The 27,997-nt window shown below is 34.7% G+C and overlaps 1 protein-coding gene across 1 annotated transcript in view; it reads right to left on the reverse strand.

The window, feature by feature from the left end:
- LOC119074741 (UDP-glucosyltransferase 2) overlaps positions 1-27,242 on the reverse strand; it is a 29,385-nt gene extending 2,143 nt beyond the window's left edge. The window contains exons 1-7 of the mRNA XM_037181003.1: positions 26,738-27,242; positions 18,743-18,874; positions 10,546-10,729; positions 2,970-3,266; positions 1,652-1,843; positions 1,182-1,416; positions 534-611 (exon numbers count right to left, since the gene is read on the reverse strand). Of these exons, the coding sequence (XP_037036898.1) occupies positions 534-611; positions 1,182-1,416; positions 1,652-1,843; positions 2,970-3,266; positions 10,546-10,729; positions 18,743-18,873 (1,117 nt within the window). The 5' untranslated portion in view covers position 18,874; positions 26,738-27,242. The remainder of the gene's footprint in view (positions 1-533; positions 612-1,181; positions 1,417-1,651; positions 1,844-2,969; positions 3,267-10,545; positions 10,730-18,742; positions 18,875-26,737) is intronic.
- Between the last annotated feature and the right edge of the window lie 755 nt (positions 27,243-27,997).

The raw sequence follows: 27,997 nt of genomic DNA on the forward strand, positions 1-27,997 counted from the left end.
GAAGAACCATTGTTCACGAATTGGTTCCAGTTTGTGCGATACCACTCACAACCCATTGCAAATTGCAAATTTAGATTAAATGTTAAGGAGATTGTGGTCGGCTTAAATATTTTCCGATTCAAATTCACGATATGGTATAGTGACTGTGTTGATTATAAGTAAGCCAGCAACAAAGCGTTTAATCAACTATTTATTCGCCGTTTGAATATGATGCAAGAAGATACCTATTCATCCAATTAGATATGCATTTCCTTCGTACAATTCGAATGTAGCGTTAAATTTTGCTAGACAAATTCATGAACCATAAGGTAAATGTATTCATTGAAGCGCTTCAAATACGTTACAATTCCAGTTAATTAAGGAAAATTTTTGCACTTGATTGGAAATTGCTACGAATCACATGCAATATAGAACAATATAGAACAGTTGGAGCATTCGATACTAATATAATTAGCCAATCCATTTTGCTAATGAACCGCTGATCATATTAAAATAATTGAAAAACCTTCTACTGTGTTAACTATTAAACATACCTGGTATTCCATGGTAAACACTCTCAAACAAGCTTAACAAACCTCCATGTGTAACAAATGCTCTTAACTTGCGGTGGCCTATATACAATAAAGTTAATGAATTTGGGTTGTGCAGTGAGGGATTTCTATGAAAAACAGCCTATCGAAATCGACATTTTGATATTCCGAGAAAGGTATTGAATCGTACAATCAAAAGCCACTTTCAAAAACAAATAGCCTCGGGTGCCGGAAGTCTTGCGAAGGCGAAAAAGTGCCTTTCTCTTGTACACTTCTTTTTCACAGCCAACGTTGGGCATGTCAATGGTGTGGTGAATAGGTGAAGTCATGTAGGTAGCCCCATTTTTCAACTACTCATAATTTAGTGTAGATGAATAACAAACCCAACAAGAGCCTAATTGCACCGTAATTACATGACCTTAGCTATTCAGTCGTACCATGCTATGGAAAAATAACCCTTTTTTTGGCTTTCCATCACCTTCAAGTGGCTACACTAGTCCGATTGTTTTAAAGAGTTGTGTTGGAGTCTTGGATTCTACGATTTAATGTCATTCTCACCGCTTAAAAATGATTTCACTGGGTTACATTTCGGTAGGCTTTTTTCTCAAAATAATCCCCCTGTTGCAAAGTGGTAATCAAAATAGCACAAACCTAATATATCCTGCTGTGGCAACCATCTACTTAGTTTTACATTCGACGGTATATCCGATGCCATGCCGACCGTATCACCCTCCCATTTCCACAACACTTGATAGGGTAGCTGTGCAAACGTTTCTATGAACAACTGTCGTAAATGCTCTGGCATATTGATTGCTTTCACACTGCTTCCCATTGATACGTATATGAAGCCCGCATCTCCAGCAGCAGATATAAAGTCTTCTAAATCCTACGGATGTAAAAGATTATGATTTGACTGACACGACCGCCAATCAGGGACTATTTTCGGGAGAATGTTTTCACATATTTTGCCAAATTTTCTGGGAAAATGGGGGAAAATTTGGAAAATAATGTTTTCACAAAAACAATCCCTGCCACCAATAGAAAAAAAAAGTTTTTCAAGCAAAAAACTTGAACGGTTACAAGATCATAAACGGCTGTTGAATTAATAATTACTGTAATACTTTTGGTAATGGTGATGCTGGTTTGCAGTGAATGCACGCAATTTCTGCCACATTCGGTAAGAACGGTCGTGAATGTGTTAGTACCGCGTTTCCATTCTGTAGTATAAAGCTAACATTCTTCGACATTTCGTAGACCGGTGGAAGTTCACCAACATGTTTTTTCAGGACTTGTTGCAGTAGAGATATACTGATCTGAAAATGCATAAGAATCCTTGAAGTAATGGATATAGTGAAAGTGAAATTTTTGCATCCTTGAGAGCTTTGAGTGGATTTCTCGTATTTTTTATCCTGCTTCCTGTGTTGTGGAAGTTATGGGTTATTCACAAATTAGACAAACGAAAAGTTTTAAATTTCAGATCCCCTCGACCCCGCGTACGAAAAAATGAATGGAAAAATTTTCGAAAATGTATGAAGCGTACCCTTTCGTAAGGGGCCGTACACAAATGACGTCACGTTATTATCTTGTTTTATATTCCCATGTGTCAAAATTGAACCAAATTTCTTAGAAACGTCACGTTTTCCTATACAACGCCCTTTCCGCTTTCCCCCATATGACTTGACGTCGCCCTTAAAACATTTAAATCGTGCAAAATTTGTGAATGTCTTCTTGTAGCAAAACGAAGGACAATGTCTCGCTTTTTAATCATTCTATAGAGTGTTTCAGTGAGATAGATGGCGAAACGACAATCTATTGTTCCATCTCGGGGTCTGCTGTCAGATTCTTTTGTATTATCGATGACAGCAGACCCCGAGTTGATTTTCCATCTCGATCTACTTAAACACCGTATAAGAGGAAGAGGGCCATAATCAACTGCTCGGAATATATATTCGGTACAAAATGTTATCGTTGAAGCTACGAATGCTGTCAATTCTGCAGAGCCTAGATGTTTTCGCGATTTCAACGTTTTTTTTTGTGCGAGTCACATTGAGAAAATTGAGGAAATTTGCGAACATTTTCATGAATATAACCAATGACTCAGAGTTGTCATACCCTGACCATTCAGAGAACCTAAAACATTGCTTGAAATATTTTAAGCTTTTCCGACCGATAGCAAATTTTCCAACTGATTAATAATTAGTAGGAGCAATAACGTACAATATTTCAGTTTTTTTTTTCATCCACGTAAAATTACAGTGAGACCTTGACAACATAACACATTTATAAAAAAAAAATCTTTTTGTTCTAAAAGTGGATCAGGATTTTCATTTTGCCTTTGAACAAATTTTCTCTAAAATCAAGCGCCTCCCAACCTCAATTCAATTCCTAAATTGTAAATGTTCTGTTCACCGAATAAATTTTCATTTTCAAAATGCTTACCGCATGACAAATATTCATAAATCCATACATGACTGTATTCGCTGCTCTTTGCATCATCGTCATATTGTCGGTAAATGAACTGTAAAATACCGGAGTCACTGAATATGGTGCCGGATTTCCAGCCAACGATAAGCTCGTTGTGTAAAATGCGACCGTATTGATGTACATGAATGGAACCTGATATTTGTGCACCATGCCCATTGAACATTCGGGAAATGCGCCGTCCAAAATCAGCAAATCAAATCTTTGATTGAGCAGCTCTTTTGTTTCACCATCCTCGAACATTGCATCACATGCCTGCAACATATAAATTTTTAATTTCGATGTTTATGCCACGATAGAATAGTTCGAGTTTAATTAGCCTGTAATAGAGCTGTAACTCGCTACTTGCATCTAAATTAGCTGGAAACCTTTGATAATTTTATAAGAGAATTTGATTGACACAGATTCAGACTCTCGATGTTGGAAAACTGGTTCTCAACAGTGATTTAGAAAAATAAGTTTGTTTATGTCGGAATGTAGTAGTGTAGTAGACCAAACAAAAATTATGTTCTTGACAACAGTGTTTCTTGTTTGCAAAAAGATTCGTAAAGAGTATATGAACGTAAGTAATGCAAGGTTAAAAGAGGTAAAATAGTCTGAAGGGAAAATTAATCTCTGAAATGTTTTTCATGTTTTTAAAATACGATTTACTGAACTTAAGACGAGGCCATTGACGATTAACAAAGATGAACTGAAGAAAGGTCAGAAAAATTGATTAGCTTTAATCAAATACAGTCAATGTCAACCGAATTTGTGTCTGAGTTTGCGTTTTTCTTCCTCAATAAGTCAACTTATTGTCGTGCCTTTTGGTATTTGCACAATCGTCTTTGTAAAAAGCCAATCAAGAAAAAGATGAAACAATTAAAATTAACAATGTAAAATTGACTTGCAGTCACTAGCACATTCAGAAAACCGAATTTACACTCATCTGAAATGAAGTCATTTCATCACAAAACGAATTAATAAGGTTATTCCCGACCCGAGTTTAAAAAGCCATGAGAAAATGATATCTTGTTTACTCTTGATCTGAATACAGTTCAGAATAGAAAATGTCTATTTTCTCACTTCTTGTTTGACCGGTGAGAAAATAGACATTTTATCTCCCGAACTGTCACTTTTATTTTTTGTTTTGAAAAATTGTGTAAGACATTAATGTTTTTCTCTCGTGAAGAAGAACCATCAGTGATCACACCTCATCATATGAAAAACGTTGAACACACCTCGCTTCGGTGTGGTCACAAAACTTTGCTTTTGTTGGAGTTTCTTCTCTCAGGTAAACAGATAACTATTTTTGTTTTTTACTAAAGTATAAAATGTTAGACTCGGGTTGGGAATACTCGTAATGTAGAGCGATAATTGATAGTCCATGGTAAACATTACCGAGCAGGAGACATTTGTCCCGATACGATCAAAAAGTAAATTTAACTTGTCAGGCACGACATTCATTTTACATTTGACAATTTAACTGAGAAACTATATGGCAAAGGCACACAATTTTCGCCCTCGGTGCGGTGGTGTAACGGTATGGCATACTTACATAACTCGCGATAAAAATGAAAAGTCTTGTTTTCGTGTGTTTATTGACCTCGGCTTCGCCTCGGTTCAACAAAATTCACACGAAAACTCTACTTTTCATCTTTCTATCCCTAGTCATGTAAAATACTATTAAATACTTCAAATTTTCCATATTCTTGACATAAAATATTTTCGACGAAAATTATGGTAACTTTGGATTCACTGTAGATACTAGCCGTGAGAAGCGTCATCAATTATGTTGTTGATTTGAATGGAATGTAAATGTATTTTTTCGCATTAATTAATTATCAACGTCGATTATGAATTATTTTACTTGGAAGAATTTTTGCTAATTCAATATACTTAGTGTTTGTTTAAATGGTAAAAAAGTGACGTGCTAATAAATTCTTTCTCACTAGTTAAGTGTAATATCGTTACAACGTAATATCTAAATAATCTCACAATTAAATATGAGCAAAGATGTCAAGGTGGATTATTCTCTGTAAATAAAGGATCACCGCATGTATATGTGAGTAGTAGTTCTAATTTTATATCAACCTGTTACGGACTCCTACCATCTATTAGTGTCTCTTTAAATTAAGTAAAAAATTGGAAGTTAATATCTCGAAAGTATTGAGAGTAAATGAAGTAATAGATCCGACTGTAAAACTGCTGACATGTTTTCACAACGTTTTTCACATGTGTTACACAATTTTTTAAAACTAAAATAGAGATGACAGTTCGGGGGAGAAAATTTCTATTATCTCCATTGTCAAACAAGAGGGAAGAAAATTGTATATTACGTATCTCAATTTCAATTTCAATTCAATTTCAATTTATTTGTAATCAAAGAACAAAAAGGATCACTCCTTATACAAATGTTCTGACGTTAACAAGGTATACGTTTTTTTAAAAATAAACAAAAACAAGAAAGAAATGAGTGAAAGTAGTACAATTTAACTTGAGCCTCAATCAAAAAAGAAAAAAAACTGAAGATAACAAAAAATAAAAATAAAAATAAAAGACAATAAAGAAGAGTCATAGCGGACTGTACGCATCAACAACATAATCAAAAACCAATGACAACATATAAGTTCATAACGATAAAGATATACCAACAATGCCTGTGTGCTATTACTGAAACGGTAAAGGTCGTAAGGTATGGTATGGTATGGTATGGTATGGTACCAGTGGACGGTGTGAAATATTTGTTCCAATTACTCAAATAATCCGTTGTCGATTGATGAAATGTTCCAGACAACGCCTTTTGAAAGATGGTAGGGATCCTGTTTGTTTAACGACATTTGGTAACCTGTTGTATTCCGATACAGCATCAACAAAGAATGATGATGACGTATCTGTTTGGAACTTTTTTTTTGCCATTTTGTGGCGTTTGCAACCACACAAGGCAAAATACGAAGTTCCAAACAAGGCCGTAAGTTATTTTACTAAGGGGAAGGAAAAAAGCAAATTCTATATCAAACAAACTCCTGGCACGTATACGATCAAACAATTAAAGCTTATTATAAGCAAAGCATATAAGTTTAAATCACCACAAAGTGCACACACTGAGTATATCATTTTAACGATAACATGTTTACTATTTCAATAAACGAAATATTCAAATATCAATTTCACTTTCAAACATCACGAAAATTATGAATCCACATAACGAACTGCTTTAATGAATATGTATTTCACTCACGTATTATGATATTCACTCACTGAACCGGTATTTCTGTGATATACGAAACTGTTTTGTTTATTTTAATGTCAGCTTTATTTTCTGCTCACAATGATTATAATTAAGTCAATTAGCATTTCACATTCGATTATGCGAATGCGATGTGAGTAAATAAGTATTATTATTCATTTCGGTTTTATCAGAAAATCGATTGAATACACTTTGGGTGCATGCCCTACGTGATCTATAATTTGCAAGCTACAGTTCACACCGACAAAAGCATACAAAGCTTTCGTACGAATACGACAATCAAGTTGGATCTTAATCGTTTATTCATTTCTCGGACGAGCTTTTGATGTATTGGAGTACCACTTTACCATAAAAATTGTCGTAAAATACCATCGATGTTAGGCAATTGCCGAAGACAATTAAAAGTTACTATAACAGAAAATCGTTGTTGCCGAAAACTATAACATTCAGAAAATTAAAAAACGAGTCGATGTTTTTGAACGACATTCAACAGGGCTGGTACAAAAATCAAAAATGTACTAAGCAGCGACAATAAAAATTGTTCTAAGTTACACCCCTGTTGTATTGGAGCTAGTTCTTATCGTTGACACACAAAAAATAATGAAAAATGAGAAAATTTTTGTCCTGTTTTTTGTCGTAGTTCCACATAGTCTTCCAAAAGCTTTCAAGTCTCATTACAATACATTACAATGCAAAATGTTGAAAATTGTTTTCTCAACTCAGTGACAAAATCAAAACTTTTGTTGAATTTATGAGAAAAACGTTGTAAAGTGAGCTCATCATTCAGTTGATCTTTTTAAGTTCGGAAGATATTTGAGATTTTTTAGAGTTTTAGAAGTCGTCGATGGTCCCAGTCAAATAAGTGGTTCCAGGTTATGATATTTTGGCGCAAAATTTGCAAAATCCCTAAGCGAATTTCATTAAAAAAGTCGAAAGTGAAATCGCGGAGGCAACAACCGAAAAACGTTCAACGGTATATCTGATACAGCGCATAAGTGTAGCTATCTAAAAGGGTAATGCTGCATCTATCATGGGAATGGTATCTCCGACTCCGACACAAAACTTAAGTGAAATATTCTACTTGTAAACTAAATGTATTTGAGTACTAACAAAAGTAATTTCTTACAGAATTCAAATTTTGTGCCGGAGAAACACAGTTTTCGTAATTAACTGAAATTTTCATGTTAGTGACTTACTTTAGTTGCTATTGTAATGGACTATTTTTTATTACTTCTAAACGGTTCTATGGATTTTCAAACAAACAAAGTCATGGAGAAAATTAAAGACTTTTTACGAATCTGTATTATCTCGATGAGCCTTTGCTTTCTAAGAGAGGATTCCAACAAGGTGATCCTCTAGGTCCCCCGGGTTTTTGTATTGGTATTATGAGGATGACGCATTCTCTTTCGTCTAGGTTGAATGGTTGGTATTTAGACGATGGTACAATTGCTGATAAGCTATCAGTAATTTTAGATGATATTAGGAAAGTTTTAGTTTTCTGTGAGTTGTCAGGTTTACCATTGAACACGAATAAGTGCGAGGTATATTTTATTAATGCTTCTGAAGAAGAGGAAGCTAAAATGTTTGCTGAAATATCGGCATTACTACCGGGAATTAGGCAAGTTGATGAGTCTTCACTTGAGATTTTAGGGTCGCCAATTTTTGAATCAGGTTTAGAGAGGATGTTTGCATCAAAAGTTGAAATGATTAAGTTAATGTGTGATCGTTTAAAGTTGATGGATGTTCATCCGGCCTTGTGTATTTTCAGAAAGTCTTTAGGTAGCTGCAGGTTTAATTATTTGTTGCGTACGTCTAGGGCATTTATGTTGCGTGATCATTTGAGGACTGTTGATGAGATTTTTCGTTCAACACTCGAAGCTATCGCGAATGTTAGGATATCGGATTTTTCTTGGGATCAGGCTTCTCTTCCTTTAGTTTTCGGCGGGTTAGGTATTCGGAAAGTTGAAGATCTAGCAGTACCAGCCTATTTGTCATCTGTGTATTCTTCATCTGATTTGTCAAATGAACTTTTAAAGAATTTTAATATTCATATAATTAACGATAACAGGTTCCTAGAGATTTTATTCCAGAGAATGATGAAAATAAAAAGGTGCAAAAAAATTGGGATACCCCGATGATTAGGAGTAAGTTTTGCGAGATGTTTGAATCTAGTGAACCTATTACACGTGCCAGATTACTTGCGTCATCTACTAAAGAATCTTCGAAGTGGCTGCAGGTGGTCCCATCGAGTAAATTAGGTTTGCTATTAGATAACAACGCCGCGAGAATTGCTGTTGGTCTTCGTATAGGTTCCCAATTATGCGAAGAGTATAAATGTATCTGTGGTAAAATGGTAAAAAAGGACGGTTTGCACGGTTTGTCTTGTAATATGACTGGAGCAATAACACCTAGACATGACTATGTTAATGGAATATTTTCTCATGCATTTTCTTCTGCAGGAGTACCAACTATATTGCAACCACCAGGTATTTCTAGAAGTGACGGTAAAAGAGTTGACGGTATGACCATAATTCCGTGGAGTCATGGAAAGTCTCTTTTATGGGATGTGACAATACGTGATACGTTGGCTCCTTCATACATAAATGAATCTTCTAAGAAATCAGGGTCAATCGCAGAAAAGGCAGATTGAAGCATAACCATTATATAGATCTAAAAGAAAATTATTTATTCACTCCTATTGCTTTCGAATCGCTAGATTGCATGGGCCCAGAAACGAAAAAATTTGTCTACAAATTGGGGTCATTAATGAAAGCAGCTTCAGGAGAACCGCGCTCCACCGATTACTTATTACAGAAAATTTCAATCGCTATTCAAAGAGGAAATGCGGCATGCATTCTAGGAACATTAGGGAGAAGTAGAGTAGATGATTTTTATTTATTGTAATATTTATTTGTTGATGAAAAGATCGTTTTTTTACTGACTGCGCCTTTGTGAGCAGTCTTTTTTTTCGCTTGCTTAAATAAATAAATTTTTAAATCTTTCTCATTCGGTCCCGAAGCATGAAAAATAGTTGAAAAATCAAAATGATCAGAACATTGGACTGATTCAGGATAGATTAAACCGTAGTCCATACGTTGATATATATCGTGCGTTTTTTTTCAAATATAGTTACATACAGAGCCATTACATTTACAAGTCAGTTTACATTTTGCGGAAGCCGCTAATTGATAAATTATAAGTACCCAAAAGTCCATCAGAAAATTACGTAATCAGTGATTAGTGATGATGTAAAATTTTGCAAACCGCCAAACAATAACACACAAAAATGATTTTTGACTTTAATAGATTCATAGGCTATCCATTTGCCATTAACCACACAACATTATTAACGAATTAAAAATCGAAATGCTTTTGAAATTTGTTTCTAACATTTTGGTAATAACACAATAATCGCTACCTATGTTCATTCATCATTAAAATCGGCTTTTTGTTATCTGACAACTTTAAAAATATCGTTTCGATAGAATGTTTAGAGCGTATGCAGAATGAGTACAGAGTATATAGCCACCCAATGTCGATTGTATACAAGCACATAATTGAATAATTAAACAACAGAGTTCCGACCCGGATAATTGGTGCCGCAGTTTTGAGCTTTTTGGGGTGATTACAATCAAATTAAGCTCCACGGGCTGGAACCAGAACACAAATATAATTATCAAATTTTTTACGACTTTTTATTTTAGCATTTTTTTTGGTAAGAAATCTTTTACTTCATTCGTTTGAGCATACATTTTGTTGTATTTGTCGTAATGCCTTTGAAAAGTTTCTTAAAAAATGCCATAACACACACATCGTCAGACCGGAAGAATCCAAAGCACCGACGAACTTTGAAAGGTTGTCACACCTTTTCGCATGTATACATTTAGCGAATGATTAGTGGATTGAATATAGGATTTTCAAATGATGTCATCACTAATATGCTAACATATTAGAAGCCAGACAGCATGCTGGTAAAAACCAACACAATTCTTCTCCAATATTTTCTACTAGAGTTGCCATGGCCGTTCATAAAATAATATCGCAATTACATAAATAAAAGAAAAGCAAATTGCACTTCTTAGAAGGTCATAATTGTTTTTCTTTTTGACCTTATAATTATTACCGCAAGTAAATATAAGACGATTTTATTCGAGCGAGTATAATGCATCGCTTTCACTATTTCTGATTCCGTAATATGTTTATACGTTTTCTAATAATTGAATTCGCATATTGCAAACTGTTGTAAAATTATATTTTTCTTCAAATTTTAATTCTATTTTTTTTTACATAAAATGAATATCATACCTCAATCGGATATCTCATCACATCCCAGACGGAAACCGGCAAATCGCCTCTCATCCGGGCACCAACTAAATCCCAATTCGTGAAATTCTGAATGTAATTAACTAATCCGGTTGGTGTTACTTCATGCAATCCAATTTCATTTACATCGGCAATAAAACCACTCAAGAATGTAATATTGTGACCCCTAAAATGATAACCAAATTTCATTAATATTTTCGTAGTATTTTCGGATAAGAATGTGAGGCGGGCGGTTTATTACAAAGTAGCACAAGCAGTTTTAGCTTGACATGTTGACATGTGTGTGGATTTTGGCAAACAAACGAAATACTTTTACCAACACAAGCGTAGTCATTTTCTCAGCTCAACTGAAACTTCAGGAGCCTTTGTTGTGAAAAACGTTGTGTTGATCTGGGGAAAAAACTAGTAAATTTCATTTTCTCGGTGACTTGTGGCCAGAGCGTGATTTTGACATTACAGTAGATAAGATCTTGTTGCTAACTCTTTAATAAATGGGGTTGTTTTGAGCACTAGATGGGAGATTGCCGATACGAGCGAAGCGAGTTCGGTAACCCATAGTGTTCGTAAAATCCCCATTTGTTGGCAAAATAGCTATAATCTTCATTTTTCTTAACGTTCGCTAATGTGACATTTCCCCTTTTTGCATTTAACTATTCATGTAAAATAATGTTACATAACTAGCGAGAATAGTATACGGTTCAATAGGTCCAACCCTTACAACCTCCAATCATATTATTATTTCAGACCAATAATACATTTGTTCTAAGGCTTTTCATTTTTGAGCCTTAGATGTGCCCCAACAATACCCTCTATAGCAAACAAACAAGCAATTGGCCCCAACGACGAGAGAATGCCCTGAGTATATCTGGCCCAGATTCTGGGCATTCTCGAAGAAGCCTTTGAAATAAAATTTACTTTTTAAATGATATTCGTTATTTGGGACTGGTCTATTATTATCCGTCCTATTTAGTAATATGATGTCACGTTCTGTGCCAGTTAAATAATAAAAGCAATGTTATCACATTGTAGTGAGTTTTATTTATTTATTTATTTATGCAATTGTTACATTTGGTTTTACAATGTTTAGATTCAATGGATAGTGCTCAGCTAGTTTGTGGTTTAAGCTTTTCATACTGATGATGTTTCAATTGGTTTTGAATTACTATTGGCGAAATTATTTGATTTAATTTGGGCAGAAGAAAATTTTCAAAAAACTTCCAATGAATTTTGTATTTATTATTTCCTAATTTTTCGTGTTATTACTTCTATTCATATTTACATGGCTATTTACACAGGATTCAGTTGTTCAGTGAGATTTCTGATAATTGGATTTTCAGAGAAGATTAGTTTGTTTAGAAATTTTTGGTAAATTTTCGCAATTTGTTCGGTAATGGTTGGGATAGAGGCGAGTCTATGCAAGTCTGTAGTTTCATGATGATGTGGTAGATTCAGAATTATCTTTAGGCATTTGTTTTGTATAGTTTGAAGTTTTTGAATATGGCTTATGGCGCAACTTTGTATGATTGCTCTAAAGACACGAATTTTGTTGGTCGTATTTAATTTGGATCTTTTGTTCAAAATGGGGTACAATGCCCCGAGAAGTTTCAACGATTTGACCTGTACATTGTCAATGTGTGACCTGAACGTGAGTGTTTTGTCCAGGGTGACTCCCAGATACTTGAGAGAGTTTTTCCATGCAATCTCAGTATTCCGGACCGTAATACCAGTGGAAGGGAGCCACTTTTGAGCTCTTCTTCTAGTGAAGAAGATGGCATTTGTTTTGGAGTCATTCAGTTTAATTTTCCACTTGGTGGTGAATTCGGTGAGTTGTTTACTGGCCGTGTTCAGGCTTTTAACGATTTTTGCTGGAGATTTCGCGGACTTGTATAGGGCAGTGTCGTCTGCAAAGAATGCTTTTTCGCTTTTGGTGATTTTCAGGTCCGAAGTAAAGATATTGTAAAGAGTGGGGCTGAGAACGCTACCTTGGGGAACTCCAGCAAGAATTAGGAAAACATTGGATTTATGATCATTGATTGATACGTAAAACGACCGCTTGTGTAGGAATGATTCAATGATCTTTATCAGATACAATGGAAATTTGAGAATTGTAGTGAGTTGCTTAAGATCTTGCTTAAGTAATATTGACGTCTCAAGCCTCAATGTGACGCATACACAATAAATATTTAGCAGAGTTGCGGCTTTTCGCTGTTAGTCTCAAGTGAAAAACGATATTTACAACAATAGTCAGATGCTCCACCACAAACGATGCACATGTATAACATGTCCATATATGTTTGCTGAAATGAACCATTTCTACCGCAAAAAAATGTAATAATAAAAATCTTTAGTTTCTATGCTTTGTTAGCTTCTTTTCACGATCGTAAAGTTAGATAATGTTTAATTACTTTTCGTTGATCGAGTGGAATAGATTGCAACAATTAAAATGAACCACATTAAGTAATGGAAACAAAAAAGAAATTAGTGGTCAATTCCGACGATTTAAATACAGCATACAGTGAGTTCCCAAGCACTTAATTGAATTGTGACTCGTGTGACCGTGACCTTCCCTAATTTATAGCCTTTATTTTGTAAAACATGGACCATATGAGATTTGGAATTTAAAACAGCGAAAGAAATAATTTTCCGAAACAAAAATTCGTAAAATAATTAACTTGCGATAATTTTCATTTTCTCAGGGCTTCGCAAGTAAAATATCTTACGTAATTGTTGGGAGATTGTTATTTTGCCACGAGGGGGTGCAGCCCTCACCTTCGGCCTTGGCTACAAACCTCCATCTCGGAAAAATAAAAATCTCCAAACAAGTGACGAAATTTACTATTACAGTGAATAAATAATTTCGGTGTGCCGATCTAGCATCAGCTGGTTATGTATCAGCTGGTGTCTTCTTAATTGTTAGTACGATCTGCATTTATCGTTTGTTACCCGTCACCCACACACGCATATAACGAGAACAGCAAGATAAAAACAAAGTAAACAATCGCTACAATGTTCACCTGCTGATACAAAGCCAGCTGTTCCCAGATCGGCACACCGAAATTATTTATTCCATGTATATCGAAAAGTTCTAAAAACAATTCTCATTTACGGATCAAACGAGTTTTCTGTGGAGATACGTCTCTCTTCTTCAATTACAAAACTCTTTTTACATTTTTAATAGTTTAATTTATCCGATGTTCCATCGACATGTCGAAAAAAGACTTGTTCAGCCCCACCGTGATGTATTTGCATAAATCTATTTTTCATTAGGTAGTGAAACAAAACGTAAACGAATTCGGCTATCATGGGTTAAGCTGTAAAAAATGTGCTGGACGTCTTCCACGGCATCATACTGTAAACGAAACAATTCGAAGAGGTTTAGTTTCCGCTAGAGTTCCCGCTATGCTAGAACCACCAGGAGTTGTTCGGGAAGATGGAAAACATCCCGATGGACTTACTCTGATTCCATGGTCCGTCGGTAAATGTCTGTTGCGGGATGCAACAATTCGCGACACAGTTGCTAAATCATACCTGAGTCACACTTCAAGAAATGTGGACTGGGAAGAAAAGAAGATATCGTTGTATGGACCACTGGTACCACAACATTTCTTCGTTCCGCTTGGTTTCGAGACTCTAGGACCTTGGGGTGAACATGCTAAGCAATTTGTTAACGTTTTGGGTAAAAAAAATTACGAGCGCCACGAACGAAAAAAGATCTACTCTATAGGTACTTAAAACAAAGAATAAGAATAGACATACAACGGGGCAATGCAGCATCAGTTATTGGAACATTGCCATCAACACACGCCCTGGATGAGGTTTCTTACCTCCTTTCTAAACAAAAATTGTAAATTTTACCAATAAAAAGATGATATTGCACAGAAAAAAAAGTAAAAATATCAAAACTTTCATAGAACTTTAAAATAACTTTCCAATTTCCGGAAGGTTTCATTAAACTAGAAATAGAACGATATACCGCTGGGAAACCCATAAAACGTCTCTTTTCTTTAAAAGTATAGGAATTCGTATAATTGGTTCATATTAAACAATACTGGGACATTCAAAACCGACATATGCGACTAGAACTAGGATGTTAATTCAGACTTTAACTTTCGCATGTAAAGGCACTGATCACAATTTTCGAATGAATTTTAGTAGTGACTACCCACGGCAAAGCAACGATCATAAAGATACGTACAACATCAATATCATAAATGGAATGTGCTGAATATCGAAAACCCAATACTCCGTAACCAAGCTGAGCTTCGGTACCAAATAGACACATGAACGTGGGTGGATGTGAATATCCATTTGAAATACAAATTTCCCTAGATTTTCTTTTGTGGTATAAAACATTAATAAAAAAAGGTTGTTCTTCTGACTTCTACTGGGGTGAGGGTATAGAATAATGGATGCAATAAAAAGGACGAAAAAACGTCCTCTACTGAATATAGCTGACTTTTAGTTAATATAACTTCCATACAAAGAAATATAAAAAGTTTTAGTTCTGTTTGAGTTGCCAAATTAAAAAACGAATCCAATAATTTGTTTTCGTACTTTCCAGAGTATGATTAAAATTGTTGGGTTTGTTGTAACGTTTCCGTGGCAACAACATTCATCATTGATAAATCATTTGTGAACAAACAGTCTTTCAGGATTATTGAAGTGGTAGTGTTGCGGTTCTTAAAATTCCACAACTCCATAAATGTGGACGTAGACCAGGGCCGTAGCCAGACCTCCAAATGGGAGGGGGCGCGAGCCCCAAACATATGGTCTGCGAAAAAATCGTTTAGTTTTTTATTTTACAATGAGCAGTACATCCACGTCTACTACGAGTTCTAGTTTCGGTGATGGGTACACTCTACCTACAGACTTTTTTGTGAATCTGTGTAAATGTTACAAAATACGCGAGCGCAGCGAGTGAAATTTTTGTTATAATCTGTTGTTCGGCTGATGAAATTGGTTATTAGAGAAAATCTGATGGCTGCTCTGCGCCGCTTTTAAGTAAAACAGTACCAATCAGCGTAGCACTTAGGATTTTCAGTTTCACTGAATACCTTGACTGAAAAACAGGGTTCTTCAGCAAAAAATAGTGAAAAATGTGTGTCCACCGCTCCCCCAGTAGAGTATCAAAAATCAAAATCAAATTAAAGTTTTAATTCATGTTTCCGAACATGATCTTCAAATCAAATGTTATAATCAATTTTGGTACATAATGCTCAAATTACAAATTGAAGATCAAATTTTGATACCAGAAGATTTGAAGTTCACAATTTTACTACTTGATGATCAAACCCGGAAGTTTAAAATTTTCGGATCAAACCAAAAACGTGGACATCAATAATGTATAGTGGGAAAGACGTTTTAATGTAATTGATCACTGTATCGAAATTGCTGGGCTCATTTTTCCCCATCCAAGGTTCTTTTTTGAATGAAGTATTTCATAGAAAAGTGCCATCTCGAGTGTAACTCTATGTTATTTTGTGTGTGCTAAGCATACGCAAAATTGGTTTACTTTAGTTGCAGTTTTACGATTATTGTCAGCCTAGTCTATCTCTGTTTCGTCTAAGAGTCCACAAATGAAATCTTTGAAAAATTGACAATAAAAATTTGATTGATTGATGAATGGAAATCATTTTGATTATCAAATTTACGATAAGATCATCAATCTATTTTTTGATATTCAATTTTTTTTCAGGTTCAAACTTTGTTGAAGTTCAATTCTAAAGGTTAAGTTTGACCAAGCAGGTCTCTTTAATTGTTGCAATTTGCAATTTCTCTGACGAGATAAGATTATTGCCATAAAAATATCAGAGTTTTCATCGAAACATTTTTCCATTTACGCCGTGAATTTTCAGTCAAATTTTGATATGTCGATTGATTCCGTGCATTATTCGTTTGAGGACCAATCCGATCAGCAATAATAAGGTCGCTAAATTTGGTTGCTAAATTATTTAAAAGGTGTACTAATGTTATGTCAATAGCTTCAGCAGAAGTAATATTTTGATATTCTGTTCTTGTAACGTGTCTTTGTCGATTATACTATCTCCCTGTATTTTTTTATTTAATGAAAAGCTGGGAGGGGGCTCACGAAATGTGGGAGGGGGCTGAGCCCCCAATAGCCCCCCCATAGCTACGGGCCTGACGTAGACATATATATTCGGGAGAAAGGATGTGATGATTTTTATTAATGATAACTGTAGTAACGTCGCTTCTTCTAGTTTCAAATATAATTAGTTTTCATTTTTAGAGATAGAAAATTTCGCCGAGCAGAGATTTTTCGTTTGAGGAAGCGTACCTAAAATAGACGTCACATTTAACCGCAATTATCTGAACAGAAATTTGTATTTTAGTAATTCATTATGTACTGTCTTCATAAATGTTGGTAGAGTGGGCTTCCCAAATTCCGTTTTGATAATTTACTATTACAAAATTGGACGAAATTTAGCAGTCGATCACGACCACTGGTCACCAGTAGTTTCTGTTTTATTTCTTGATGAACTTTTTTAAATTCAACTGTTACGATCGGTTATCATATGATATCGATAACGATTTCATGTAGTTCGTCCTTATATAGCAAAATGTATGTGTAAAGAAATAAAGCAAAATATTTGAAATTAATCTTTAAAAAAAACTTAGTTCAACGAAGTAATAGATGCGATATTATTATAGCTGATAGTCTTGTTAATAGTTGGCTGATGGTCAAATCATGGTTCAGGTAAAATTCAAGTTGACCAGTTCAAAACCTTAGGAAACACAGTACCTAAAGAAAATATTATTTTCTTTTTTTGAATTCTCTTTAACGAAAAGTACTTAAAGACGTGCGGATCCGGTGGATCGCATTGTCGTCGTCTACTAAAAACAGTGCACGCCTCATTATTCTTAATCATATAGACAGCGTCATTCATAAATATTTACTTCAATTTAAATGTGAATTGACTGAAAAGGTAGACTTCGTCATACAATACGTACAAGTCGGACATTCTATTAGTTATTTATTCTAACAATTAGATTTGTTGTGATTTATTGATGGAGAAACAGACGTTACGGTAACATTCAGTCATATATGATATCCATAAAATTAATATTTGTATTAAAGAAAAACAATAAAATTATCGTTTAATATTTGCATTGTAGATGTAAATAAACATTTTGCACAAATATCTTGCTATTTTCTCGATTCTTTCCGATAATACGGTGATGCAACCGTCAACGGATGTCTGTATATTACAAAAAAACAATCTGACATTAGGAAAAGTATGTCCTTGAATTGAAAGAATTGTTCAAGTGACTAATTGCGAAGATGCACATTGTACAAGAAGCCTTCAAAAGTTAAATGTGACGCAAGTCCCTGTGCATACTTCTCAATCATCCGATATCATTTTAGGTGACGGACTCTGCCTGCGGGCGTGAATGCTATATTACCACGCGAGCTAGATTTAATTGTTTCAGTTTATTTAGCTAAGTGGCAAAAAGATTTTTGTTTCTAATGTCGCGCGTCCGAAAGTCATACAATCTCAGGAACAATCTTCACTCATCAGCTACACTTCGAACATTTTATATTTTATATGGGGTCAATAAGTAGCTTCTCGGATTGAAATCTCTTATCGGCTAACATGATAAGGTTTCGTGGAAGTGACTCATTGTTGCCAATAAAAATGTTCAAAGTGTCGACACTAAACCGAATTAAGATTGTGCGACTTTTTTGGACGTTTTGCGTAGGTTGTCAGAGCTTAAACATTTTTTTTTGAACCGATAAAAATTGGTTAGAGAACTGCCCCGAAGAGGTGAATATTGTAAGCTCAGGACCCACCTATGCGCCAAATTATGATTCCACTATCAGAGTACACTTCAGAACTTGCACTCTAATCGGATATTTTCATATTAACCTGATTACAGAATTTCTTGCAGATATCAGGTCAATTCAGATCAGGTCAACATTATTGTAATCAAACTTGTCCTGTATCACCCTAGCCTAGCCTTAAGTACAGACTCTTTTTAAAGGGTGTTATAAAGGTGTTTCAAATAATTAGTTAGTATCAATCTAAAATAGTGTTGCTTCTGAGGTTGCATCTAATAATAGGAATCTAAGACGCCTAATAAAGTGACGAAGAAAATTTGAAAAACTTACGAGGTTAGGTTTTGAAGAAATTGATATTTTTAAATAATTTTTTTTATTTACCTTGGTATGAGACCTCGTGCTAATTCCAAAAAGGGTATTTTGTGTGACTTTGTTCCGCCCATTGTCATCATCAGAATATCAGCTGCTAGACATGTTTGTAAGCATGCCAATAGTTTTAGGAAAATTCGCATTCTGAAACAAGGAAAATTTTATCATTTTTATTCCATTAGATTTTACTTTTTAAGTCACGGAAATTAATTTGTAAAGATTTTAAAGATAAATTTTATGCTGAGAGCTCAACTGGACTTTTCATGAATAGATATGCGTAGGGCCAGAGCACTGCTTCCAGCATTCACATCAAAAATATCTGGATGCTGATGATCAGTTCTTTCATTCAGAAAACGAGGCAACAAAATAGGGGAATGAAATGTTTGACAAAAGCAGTATGTCTTGAAATAACACAAAATGAATAAATCAACGGACCTTCGGCAATGAGTTATCGACTTTTGAATATTGAATCACGATGTATGGTAGGTTTTTATCAACGTCGAATACCTAGTGGAAATTATCAAGTCTGAAACAAGCTTGATATATCAACAGTCTTATAGTCTCTTAACCATGATTCAAGACGAATCATGGTTTAATAAAAAAATTACAAAACCTTGATTACTTCAACGCTTCAACATACGTTGACCAGTTACGTATCAAGAATTGAACCTTTACGAAATTCTTACTTTAAAACTAGATGACTTTTGGTGCTGCTTGAAAATTTTCTCAATTAATTCGAATCTATAAACTGATCGTAAATAATCATACAGGTTTTTATTGAATAATATCATGTATAAGACTCTCAAGTGCAACTACCTTCTCCTTAACATAATAATAATTATTTTTTTTATATGAACCAAGTTCATGTTTATTGTTCATGATTTGGTATTGAGACTGTGAAAATCGGTCGAGCGTTATTTTGGGAAGAAAATGATTCTTCTAACGATGATTGAAAATGAGAACAGAATTTAAATTTTCATAAAAGAACTAAGCATCTACGAGTGTAATGTGTGTCGCATAAAATTCTGTGAATTCACTGACTGCATATTCGCATCTAAGTATAATGAATAAGTTTCAATAATCGTGAATGTCGTCACTGTTGTCATACATTCATTTATAGACTGAGAACCCACATGCATATCAGTCCTTCATAAGGCTGCGATTTGAAACCAATGCCAAATGTTCACACAATATCCTCTCTAACAACCTAACTACATTCATTAAGGTGGTAAAAATGCAACGTAGTCTTTGCATTGTACACGAAAAATTATAAGTAACTTGATGGCAAAATGAAGGTATTGATCCCAAATGACGAAATGAACTTACAAATTATTTTTATTTAAAGTCCTGAATTGCCAGACAATTTTTGAATTTTGAAAACCTGTCTGGGACGACAAGACTTTGGACGAAAATGTAATTTATTTATCCATTCGTCATTTATGACCAACACTTTGTTACCAATGAGGGACAGATATACATGTTGACTCTCGGTCTAGTAGCGGAATAACATCAAAGGGAAATTGTTTTCAAAAAATGTCACATGCAAGAATGACGTATGATGAACATTTTTTAAATGATGGCTCAGAAAACCCTTTGAGAAGTTTAATTAAAATGTGCGGATGTGATATTACTTTATACCCATAACAGTTTTAACTTTATAGCGACTTTGTGGGTGTCAAAGTACTAGAAACGTGTATGCGACTGTTAGTGTAACTTTTATTAACTTTTTAAAAGGGAAACGTTACAGTGTGAATAAACAAAGGAAAAAAGCATAAATATTTTTTAACAGTTCTTACAATCAAGGACACGTATTAGGAATTTTAATTAATAAAATTCCATAAACGTTCCATTTATTGTGTCAGTTGTCAAGAACACTTGAGCAACCCTAAAATGAATTCGGATCAAGTAGGTCCTGTGGACAGTTTTTATTAGAGACCTATGTAGATTGGTTTTCCACCCTATGCTCCAAGCAATTTGACAATTTGCTTTTTTTTAAATAATTATTTTAACAACGAAGGCGAGAAAATAGTCCTTTTCTCACCTCAGCTGAAACTTCGGGAGCCTTTGTTGTGAGAACGTTGTGTTGACCTCGGGAAAAAAGTAGGAAATTTCGTTGCCTGGTGACTTGTGGCTTTCGCTACCCTTTCCCTCAACACCCTCGAAACGATTTCCAACCTTTTTTCTTCTTAACGCTCAGCCGATATTGGTCCGATTGAATTGCTTTACCGGAGTCCTGAGATTATGCACTTCACACGGGTATTTTGTTTGATATCTTCCAAGATATGTCTTCCATAGTTCTAGTCACGTAGACGCAATAAAAGAGTTCATCGAGGAGGACAAACTTGTCAAAAGAAGTGGATTCCTAGCTCATCATCCTGAGGAACTGCAGCTGAATAAGGTTGGACACGAAATTTTGGTATTTTTGTGATCTTTTTCAGGAACTTCAAGATCAAATGAGGAAGAATGACAAAAAGAAAGAATGACGAAAAAAAATCCTCTTCCGCCTGGAAAATTCTAGGATCTTGAAGAATTTTGACAGTTCCCTTCCAGACTTTTAGGTCGGAAGTGGTAGTGTGTCTTCAGGATTTTGAAGGATTTTTCGGGGTCTCTCTTTCGCTTCTAGACCTTTGGGATTATCTAAGTGGAAGTAGGTTGAATAAAAAAATTTTGCGTCACAGGTGGAAGACGTGGCAGATGTTTTTTTTTCGAACTTCCATTTTTCTGTTGACAGTTGTTATGGATTTGCTTCAGCTGTTTTTCAGCTGATCCACACATAAAATCATAGTTACTTATCTACCAAAGTAGGTATGAAGGTATTTTTTCGCACTAGTTGTCGGTTGTCGATCCGAGGCGAAGCCGAGGTCGACAAGACGTCGTGTGCGAAAAGATACCGGCATACCTACCGTGGTAGATACAACGTTTTTCGCAATTTCGGGCCATAATCACCTTTCCAATGCAAAACATGTCGTACATTTTGTTCCAAAATTCTTGTGTACACAGAAATTCATTTGAACGATCAAGAAGGCTGCATTATAATACACATTGCAATGTGATGTAAAGAGACGCGTTGAATGAAATCGAGTAGTCAATGCTTAGTATGTACGCTTCAACAATACGTTCGGTATAATTGTGTGACTCTATAGCCGAATGGCTATAGTCGCTGCTTTGTGTTCAAAAACCTTTTGGTGTCGAGGGTTCGATTTCTGGTCAATGCAAGATTTTTATTTATAAAAATTTAGCCTTAGTTGAAGGTAATAGGTTCTTTAGCGTGCGAAAAAAGTAGATATCGCACTGCGTGCGAAAAAAAAATTGATATCGCACTGTGTCCAGGAATACAGTGAAGTAAATACCTTCAAAACGACATTAAATGGATGCATGGAAAGGTGATGATTATGGACCGGAATTGCGAAAAAAAAACTCTTTATACTTGTCTATACCGTTGAAGCCGCTACACGCACGGTAAAACCGTACATAGTCTGCCGTATAAACAGTTTTGATTGTAAGTGTGGAGCAGCTGAAAAACAGCTGAAGAAAATTCATGTTGAAATTTCACTTCTGCTGACTGTAGATACAGGATTCTTTTAATTGATTTTGTAAATACAGTAGTAATACGTATAGCAATGCTCCTGGGGTTCCTTAGCAAAAGTCAGTAAATGTGGCAAGCTGACGACGATTCCTTCTTCGTTGTTTCAAAAAAAAAAGATTTTACTCTGATGTCTCTGGTTTAAATCATCAGCAGTTCATCAGTAAACTTTCTAAATACTCAATAAAAGCCAATAAATTCGCATGAAATTCTGGTGCGATTTTTTTTAGTTTGTGTTTTTGCAATCGAAATCCGTAAAACCATTAATGTGCATTAAAGATATACCACATCACAACCTCGTTATTCCTCTGTTCATTTGATGACTTTAAATGTGTAAAACGTTACAAAATTGCAAAATATAAGATAGAAAAAACAACAATAAACATAATCTCGATCAGTGTTATAAGATCTTGTTAACACACTCTTACTTTCTACGCACACATCGTTTATGGATCATGTGTTTACAAACGATGGTATACACGCTGATCAGGTACGTTCATCAAATGGTTTTGAAGACCATGGCATGGAATTTATAAAACATTACAATTATTATGCGTTGGAATCGTAAATATAAACTGTAACGTTTATGATGGCGTTCAATTATAAATTCAAAATTAATTATTATTCTCATTACATTATTGAATTAAAGCACTAAACCGGTTATTGGTCTGTTTACTGATTAAAATGTGATAAATCTCTTCGTACCTATCAGTACCTATCTTTCTAAGCAAATCGCAGGACTTCACGTGTTTCTGATTAACCGCAACCGTTACAGAGTGAAGTTGTTGTTAGAGGCATTGTTATCAATAATTTTCAATAATATTAGTAATTTGAACGATAGAAAGATTTTATTCATAATAACGTCTCAAGGGAATGGTAATTTCTATATTTAATTAGATTTGAGGTTGAATCACTTCCCAAATCAAACATTGTTTCGTTACAATCATTTGTTGCAGTATTCCCAAATTACGGACTGTTGCACATTACAGAGGGTCGAATTTTTAATATTTTTTACCTCTTCCGAGGTTCCAAGTTGTGTATTTGATAAGTGGGGTGTTACAGCCCGACCCGAAAGGAGCCTCGAAAGTAATATACTATTAAATCATGTCCAATGAAGCTGTGAACGAGAAGCCCCACTGAGAATTTAGAACAAGCAAACTTTAGGAAACCGCTTTCCAAAAACTTGAGTGAGGGTGGTTTTCCAGGCAATTGAGATTTTTTTGTTATGACGACAACTGAAACTTATGTTTTCATCTCACACGTTTCAGAGGTCTGTCTTGAGGCATGGGGAAAAACATTGCATCTCGTAGTGCGTTGGAAAAACTATTTTCTTCTTTTAAGTTTCTTGTGTAAAAATGTTTCTGGGCATGCTGAATGCAAACAGGGGTTAGACTTAAAAATCTTCAGGTCATATAACACGGTCTTTTTGGAACAAATAGGCCCTAAACGAAGTACAGAAATTTATAAACATTTTTCCATCAGTAGATGGTGGCTGTTTAAATATGTCAGCAGTCACAAGACATGCAAATAGCCAATGCGTTCAGTAACAGTTTGTATACGGCTATTTCATCTGTTCAACACGGCGACGACAAAATATGCTATCGGCGTCGGTTTATGTGGTATATAGGAAAATGTATGCCAAAAAACTAATAAAGTTATTAATGCAACAAGTTGCGAAATGAGATTGTTGTTGATATTATCAAAAGAGGTGAAGTCTAATGAATATTTTGTATCAAGCTGTTGAAAATGTTAAAGATTTATCATATTCTATCTAACTTTTCGTTGGTTGGGAATGTGATGCTATTTGAAGATTCCGTCACAAAAATAACAAAAAAAAGAGACAAAAATGAATTGACGGAACGTAAGGTGTAACAACAATGGTTTTGGTTCAATTACTAAGATGACCCACTAGCAATCGTATCACTTACAGTTAATGTGAATGCTGACAACCAAGAGTATAAAACACTTACGAGATCACACAAGCTATGAATCGACTTCTATTTGTCTAACTAAAATTTAACTTAGCCTTGAATTATACCCAAAACATCCAATATCAATGATAGTCACTGTTTTCTCGAAATATATGGAGTTTACACGGATTTTCGAATTGATACGGCTTTCTTCAAGGATACGCTGAACGAGAAACAAAAATTTCAAATAAAATGATGAGCCAATTCATTCAGGCCAAAGAAAAAACCCATATTTTGCAATTGGTTTTGCCATTTGTTTGATGATTTAAAAAACAAAAAAAAAACACACAAAGCGTTTTGTGTCGTCTATGTGACACACGTTTTTCAAAAAAAATCTCTCTCCGAACGATATATCTACATTTTTGTTTCCAATATGGTTTTTTTAGTCTAAAAGCATCGAAGCAATTCAATGCTGTATATACACACATTTCCACAATTACCGATTACCATTCATAATATATTAGGGGTATTCCTTTCATTTTTTTAACACTCGATTTTTTGGACTGCCCTAGAGCGTATAGGGCAGTCCAAAAAATTAAAGTGTCGAGAAAGTTGGCGGACCCCGCGGAAAGTAAACCTTTATGGCCTCCTGAAAAAACAATTTATATGGGGCCGATACGATCTGAGTTGGTAACTAACAGATGCTGAGGTGACTTGTTAAGCTGAATTGGTTTATTTCACTACAGAGTAATCCGAAGAGACCGATTTAATGATTTGTAAGTGCATTTGCATCTCTCAAGTCAGTCAAAGTAACCGGAAACCTCTTATTCGCTAAAAAAAACATTTTAGCATGCGTAAGATAGATAGCTATTTCCAAAGTCTTATCGCTCGGTAGATGTTGGTCCAATTGAACAGTGACAGGTTAATTGATCAAAATCCGTCGAGTTGAATTGAATTCAGGTGAGTTGTCAAAGATATGCAATTTATACGCAATATATACCTTAGAGTAATCATACCTGGGGAGGAAATTACTAACAGAATTACGTATTAAAATTTGTGGTCCCGACATGAAATACGTAATATTTGATAGTGTGAGTTTTTCCCTACTAAATTGATGGGCAAATTAGCGCAAAAAATTTTAATGTGCCTACTAGAAGGATTTTAATTTTTTTTTCTTAACAATTTGAGAACCTTTTACATACCGCCGATATCAACAAACGCAACGAAAATAATAGAAATTGACCCGTGTTGTTTTATGCAGCAAATTACGAAAAGAAATGTCTGAAAATTGCTTGCATCGAAAGATGGAAGTAATAGATTTGAGATGATGGGATTATAGTGTTGGGACGGTTTTAATGAAATAAAACAAAACGATATTGAAACGACATTACATTTTATTGGCCAGCAAATAAAGTAACTTTCGTGTTACTTGCACGCACAAATTTTCTGAATATTTCGTCTTTTACTTTCTACCCGGAAAAAATTACCGGAAAAATGAGCAGGCATTTCCCTTGACTTTGGCATCCCCTAATGAAGCTCGTTTGCACCATATTTTATGTATAATAGTAGGTAATTATTGCGAACGATTTGAAACAAGAATTTCAAAATAGTGATACGCGTTTTGGAAAATAGAAAACTGACAACTATCAAAATTTTCAACGCCTACATGTGTTAGTGAAAATCTCTACGTAAAATTGTACGAAATGTGAATCTTACACAAACTGATGTCGGGACCACATTTTATCGTACGAAATACCTCTCTAGGTATGATTACTCTAAGATATTTACAAATATACTCGATAAATGCGAGATGTACGCTCGTATATCGAGTCTAAATAAAATGAAGGGAATACCCCTAATATCATTGAGTGTATATAGACGCGAGATCTATTGAGCAATCCAATAGAGTTCGCATAACAAAACGCACCGAGTTATCTTATATAAAATGCAACAGCATTTTTAGTGTGATGTAATTACTACAACCAGCATTGCGCGTAAAGCATAAAGGGGTCAATTGAAGAAAAAAAGTTAAATGCACAATTTTTTCTTTACATTGATATATAAACGATGCACGCTATCCGATATTTAATTCGCACAAAATTGACGCTCTCACAATGTGTACAGGTAGATTTATCTTACACGTTTCAGGTGTACCTTAGATTAAATGAATTTTTGTGTCGGGGTTTCTGTTCGGATCGGACGAGAGACGAGAATGATGTGGTGGAAGGCTTTTGAATATATTTCTTCATTTCACTATACCATTCTGAACTTTTGGAAAGACACGAAAAGGAAAAACCGAACGACAACAACGAGAAATGAACAAAAGCATCTTCAGCATGTTGTATAAAAATGCAACATCGATTACTGTGTCGATTTGTTTGGCTATATAAATATATATATTAAGCTGTAGACACAGCATATAAAAATATGCATGCATGTAATAATGCCATCACAACAAACTGGGCAATGCATTTTGTGTTGTTATTACACATGAAATTATATTGTGTTACTTACATGACATACACTTTCTCTTATGAAGCGAAACCAAATATAAAATTAAAAATTAAATTAAACGAACGAACAACGAACCAAAAAAAAACAATAAAATTTTAACATATAAACCAAAATTATTGCAAAAACTGACTTTATTCGGTGAAAAAAGTAGAGTTTTTCTTCATCCAAAAATCTCGTCACACTTTCTTACACCAGAGCCGATAAATTGTTTATATTTATTAGACTTGGATGTGCTAATCTCTTTGATAAAAAAAAATGTTATTGGATCACCGAAAATGATCGAACCGATTAACTCATATCGATCAGAAATTATTTTTTTTTACATTTATTGTCTTATCTCACTTCAACAAATTAATTTTTTTTCGTTTTACCTTATAACGGATCACTCTCGTTTTTTTTCTCTTCAAATTCAAACAATATAATTAACCGTTCCGGAATAACAATATATTTATGTTCGGATATGGAACGTCCATTAGCGATGCAGGTGAGAAACAGACTGACTGTAAATTATTTTGATTTTGAAAAATTATACTGTCGATCGAGTATAAAGTGGTCGATTGGTGTGTCCGCGGTTTTCACGTATATCAATTCGCCGTTTAAAAATATTTTTGTATTCTTTTCGATATTTACATCTAAATGGTATAATAATTGTGATCACCAACGCGTAATGCAAAAATAAATGATCAATTTTGAGCATCCGAAATTTATGCACGAAAAATTGTTAACGAAAATCGTTACATACCTTTAGGCAATTAAATATAAATTTCATTTTTATCGAAGTATCAAAATTGATTTTAAACAGCAAACAAACAAAAATGCTAGGTCGGTGCACTTACAAATAATGAGCTTTAGTTCGTTGTGGAAATTAGGGTGTCAGCAAAAAATCGACCTTTTTGAGAAGCAAACTGGACTTTTAGCCAAACACATTTATCTAAACAACATTTTAGAACATGAATATGAAAAAGCTGTAGGAGCCAAAAGAACCACATCTCCAGGGGGCCCGACTAATGATTAGTGGTTCACACGGTAAATGTTTCATTCATCGTGCTGTAAAAGAACTAACTAGTGTTTAGTATCAATTAACCTGCGAGTAGTGGTGCCCGAGCCTCGCTGTACATTAGACTTACACTTACTACCGTTGTTAACCCTATCAGAATACTCAATTAATATACGTTCAGTTCAAACGTTTCAATTGTTTGATTTCGATTATTGTAATGATTGATGAGTATTTGAAACTGCATTCCCTTGACTGTGAGTCGG

This window comes from Bradysia coprophila, unplaced genomic scaffold (assembly GCF_014529535.1).
Source record: "Bradysia coprophila strain Holo2 unplaced genomic scaffold, BU_Bcop_v1 contig_151, whole genome shotgun sequence".
Lineage (NCBI taxonomy): Eukaryota > Metazoa > Arthropoda > Insecta > Diptera > Sciaridae > Bradysia > Bradysia coprophila.